Here is a 4,801-nt window from a genome sequence, read left to right as displayed (position 1 = left end):
GTAAAGCAATAGGGTGTCTGCAAAGAAACTCCAACCCTGCAGGACAGCAGTTCAAGCGAGCTTACCCCCCTGGGGGCTACCTTTTTAAGAGTCTGATTTCTGTTAGCTTTGTTGGGTTTTTTTGTTTTTGTTATTTTGGTTTTGGTTGGGTTTTTTTTTTTTTAATACACAGCTGCTCTGCCCAGCATCTACAGAGACGCCGGCTACCGCGGTTAGTAGGAATCACAACAGGCATTCTGTGACTGTGTCTTGTAGTCTAGGTGGTGGAGGAAAAATTAAGAGCTAATCCTTACATCCTTTGCTGCTTTTGGATCTGATACACAGGCAAAGGTGATGTCACAGGTGGAGACCACTTCAGCAGGGGTTCTTCCCAGCCGTGCCCCCTCCTGGATGAACAAATCACACTGCAAAAATCACAAATCCAAACATAAGAAAAATAAGTACAGAGCAAATGGGTTCTCTAGCATTTTGCTGAAAGAAACTCTGTGGCAAGACCCAACTCCAAAGGAGTCAGGCATATTGATGACAGAGCAACTGGGTTGTCTTCTGCTGGTTTGTCCACACACACAAGCAGCTCTTTTGCAGCTTTTCTGAAACCCCAAGTGAGGAACTTCAAAAGACAGACACAGGAAAAGAGAACACTAAGGTGAAATGATAGAAGATTGAATATGGTGGGTTTTGGAGGAGAGAGGAGAGAGAACTGGAAACAGACATAGCAAAGGTGTTACTGAACAGCACACAGGAATATGTACAGCTGAGGCTGACGTGGTTTTGTGGGCTGCTGCTTCAGAATTTTAGCTCCTTACCCTGTACCCTCTTACCATCCATGTTTTGCAGTTATAAAAAAGATCTTTTCATCCTTTTTAACAAAGAAACCACAGTGCCCTTCTTGCCTTTGATCTTCCTCAACATGATCCAAGTACCACAGCTCCCCAGTTCCCTGCTTTTCCTTCTCCACTACAAAGAAAAACACTGGCTAGAATACAATATAATAGAATATAATACAATATAAGCTCCGCTTTCACTTCAAACGTGCCTATAAACCCCTTCTCATCCTGGTCGTATGACACAGCAGGTTTCCAACGGAGCCTTTGTTACTGCAACATGAACAGCCCAACAGGTGTGCAGAGGAAGCTGTGGTGTAGCAGTACATCTCACCACACTACTCCGAAGATCAACTCCCCAGCACCTGGTCTTTTTATCCAGCTCCATGACACAATGACGTGGCTATTTACATCAGCACGATTTCCAGAGGCACTCTGTATCGCATTCCTCAACATGCCTACCAGGTTGTCATTTTTCTGGCAACTCCCTCATCTCAGACAAAATGGCAACGTGGCGGGGAGCGTTCACCTAAGAGTGACTACCCTAGGACAGACTACAGCTTCATCTAGTCAAGAGTGGCCACCAACAAGCACCTAGGAAATAGCAGTGGAATAAGGTGGCACACATATACTTGCGTTTCTTTCGTATCCTTTCCCAGGCACCACCTCTGGAGGCTGGTAACTCCAGGCTTCCCTGAGCTAGAGGTGATAACTACACGTCTAGAAAAGGTTAAGTATCATCTGCATCTTAAGCACACACCTACCTTCTCGGCAGTCCGGTTCCAGACAGTGACAGTGTGGCCCATCTTCAGTAAGTTGGAGACAATGCCACTGCCCATCAGGCCAAGTCCCAGAAATCCTATCCTGAGGGGAAAAGATAAACATTAATGCAACAGGAAGCAATTGGTGTCAGCCTCTCATGATCTTGGAGATGATGAAGAGCAAACCCTGGAGCATCACCAGCAAAAGAAAAAAACAAACAACCCCAAACCACCACAAAACCAAACACGTTCCACTGTGGCCACAGTCAGAACGGGCAGCTACTGAGCTTTAAGAACCAGCTGGTATTTATTCTGCTTAGCAAGCAGCCCTAACAATTTCCTGAAGAAAGTCTTTAGTCTGCTTCAGAAGGTAACCTAAATATTCAAAGTTTAGGTCGCTTGAGTCTTTCTGATTGTCTGGGGTTTTGTTTGGTTTGTTCTGGTTTATTAAAATTGTTGCTCTTGTGCTTTCTGTTGCCAGCCACTGCCTTGTTGAAGATAAAGGGAACATTTAGAGATCAGCAAGTGCTTCTCTAATTAATCTTCTGATTTTTAAAACACATACAATTACTTGTTTATATTACCGAATGATACATTACAATTGTTATTTTAATAAAGCCCAGCAAGGACTACCGAGCCAAGCATCACAAACCAAAGACCTGGTCGCTGCTCTAGAGCTGCGATTTTGGACAGACACAGGGAGGAAGGAAGGAACAGGCCAGTACAGGTCACCATGAGCAGCAATACAGCAGTCCCAGGTACCAGCTGCCTTCCCTCCTGCCTCCCCCTCCCCTCAAAGCTGGCAAGAGTTTTGTTCCCCCCTTCAAGAAAAAGGCAACGTGCTGACAAATTCCACCCCTACAGTTACCTGCAACAGAAATTCCTTTGCAAGCACTGCTGCAAGGATCCTTTTGTACCCCATGCAGCTTAGCCTCCCATCAAACCCACCATTCTGTAGGAGATTCTGCAGTGTTCCACTACACGTCTGATGTACCTTCACAACGGAATCTGCCTGACAATGCCCCAGTTAATGCTTCAGAATTAGCCACATGACAGATGAGCTGCGGCTTTTGCAAGACACCTGCACTCTCCCAGCCAGCCACGCTGCCTCTGCTAGAGCAAACTAATTTAGACAGGTCACAGCAAGCCACTAAAGGCTCCTTACAGCCCAGACAAGGCCCACCTGTTTTCAAGGCTCCAAAACAGAGGAGAGAGTCTTTCTTCCCCAACCCACCGCTGAGCCACACTTTCCTGAGAGACTGTTTTACCTGAACAACTTCATTGTTATTTTGGTTCCCCTGAAGTACGGCTGAGAACTGATATCCCATGAGAACGAGCCCAACGGCAAACAGCAAGCTGCGGCCTGAACTCAATTTGAACAGAGCGGAAGTTACAGAGTGAAACAGGAAGCTCAAGGGAGGCTTCGCTCACTCTGGAAAGGAGAAGGAGGATGTCAGAAGAAACCAGAAAGCTCTTGTGCTGGGTAAACACGCCTCACTCTTCCTCTCGTCTTCTACATGCTCAGGAGAGCAATTAAATAACTCCAGCCAACTGCCAGCCACTACTGGTGAGAGACACCGTTTTATATTTTTGCCTCACTCAGAAATTCTGCTGCTGAATGTTCAGCAGTGAGCCCTGCAGGGAAAGGCCAACTGCAGAAAAGCCCTGACCTGCACATATATCCAGGCCAGACCTTCCTCTGAACTTTCTACTGTACAGCTCCTACCTGCTTTTAGCTGCCTCCCTTCCCTCCCTGCCCTCAAATCAGCATTTCACCCAAGGACAGAGGAGATCTGGAGTTAGAGGGAAATGTTAGGTTTATTTATTCTCAGTGACAAGCTGGATAATGGCTGCATGTCTGAGCTGGGAAGGAGAAAAAGGAAGGGAAATGGCTGAAGTGTGTTGGAGATCTTACTTTTTGTCTGTAGGCGTGATACTGCCATTGACTGCTGTGCTGTCTGCTGCCTGGATGGAGGTGGATCCTGTTTCCTGGGTGGGGGGGGTGGGGGGCAGGGGGAAGAGGAAAAAAAAAAATACGAGTGCACAGCTCTGGAGGAACTGCAAGTCCTCACGACAATGAGGAAAATCCATCAAAAGCAAGATGGGCCTTACCTCTTCACAAACCTTCAGCTTCTTTGTGATGGCTTGATAGCAGACAGCTGGCTGTGTGGAGAAGACAAAGCATTCAGGGGAAGGACAGGGCTCATTTGCTCAGCTGAGCAAACAGGCCCTATCCTTGTTCTGCAGAACCAGGCAGCTCACCCACCCGTCACCATCTGCAGAGCTGGAAAACTCTCCGGCTTTTCTCAGTGGGACAAAATACAAAGAAAAAGCTACTGCGTACTGAACGCTCCTTGCTGCAGTTCGCACGACAGGCTCCTCCAGAGGCCAGGATCCAGGGCATCCCGACTCTCACGTCTGGCCCAGACAACAGAGATCTCTAACGCCTGCCACAGAGCATCTTGCCTTCTGTCTACACTCAGTGTGTCAGTGCAACTATGGAGGCAAAACCTTCTTGTTACTATGAAAAGACATGTGGCTTTCATCAAACGTCAAGGTGAAGGCTGCTCCTTCCCATGCTGCTTATTGCAAGCTTGTCTAGATTAAAACTGTTAGCTGTTTTTAATCCTTCTGGCTCTGCCCAGATTCTCAGCTAGATATAAATCCCTTTTCAGTTAATCTGATCTGTCCTCCTCCCCCTCACGTTCACTGCTGAAGATAAAATCCTGCAAGGCTTCTAACTCCCAGGAGATAAATTGGCTATTTTTCACACGGAGCTTTTCTGGTCCTGGAAATCCTCCTGCCACATTCAGTTAATTGACAAGTTCAGCCACATGAAGGAACCAGTAGGACAACCAAAGACAATAAAACAACAGAGGTTTTAAAGAGAAAACTGGCTTTTCTTACCCTGCGATAGTCCATCTACAGAATTCACTACAACAGATCTTGGTCAAATCTTGGTGCTAGATAATCCTTAATTACTTAAACTATTGACTGTATTCAATGCTAAATCATTCTAAACCTTAACATTAGGAAGTAGTTCAACTCCAAGATTACATGTGAGAATCTAATCACTGCCAGCCCCCAAAGAGCAGAATTTCAGAGCTCTTTAGGCACACTCCTTGTACTCAGTCACAGCAAGGGGCAGGATGCCAAGCTAGACAGACCAGCAGAACAATCCTGCCTGCGAAATCCTCACCTTCTCTGTCTGGCTCA

The 4,801-nt window shown here is 46.5% G+C and overlaps 1 protein-coding gene across 1 annotated transcript in view; it reads right to left on the bottom strand.

The window, feature by feature from the left end:
• Positions 1-4,801, bottom strand: part of GLYR1 (glyoxylate reductase 1 homolog (Arabidopsis)) — a gene marked incomplete at its 5' end in the record, with an annotated part of 21,888 nt that overhangs the window by 3,470 nt on the left and 13,617 nt on the right. Inside the window, 5 exons of the mRNA XM_010132935.1 lie at positions 284-404; positions 1,589-1,688; positions 3,501-3,574; positions 3,698-3,748; positions 4,785-4,801. The exon at positions 4,785-4,801 is cut by the window's right edge and continues 7 nt beyond it. Of these exons, the coding sequence (XP_010131237.1) occupies positions 284-404; positions 1,589-1,688; positions 3,501-3,574; positions 3,698-3,748; positions 4,785-4,801 (363 nt within the window). The remainder of the gene's footprint in view (positions 1-283; positions 405-1,588; positions 1,689-3,500; positions 3,575-3,697; positions 3,749-4,784) is intronic.

Source organism: Buceros rhinoceros, unplaced genomic scaffold (assembly GCF_000710305.1).
Source record: "Buceros rhinoceros silvestris isolate BGI_N320 unplaced genomic scaffold, ASM71030v1 scaffold18203, whole genome shotgun sequence".
Lineage (NCBI taxonomy): Eukaryota > Metazoa > Chordata > Aves > Bucerotiformes > Bucerotidae > Buceros > Buceros rhinoceros.
Note: the sequence above shows the minus strand (reverse complement) of the source record. Positions and strands in the feature narration are given on the sequence as shown.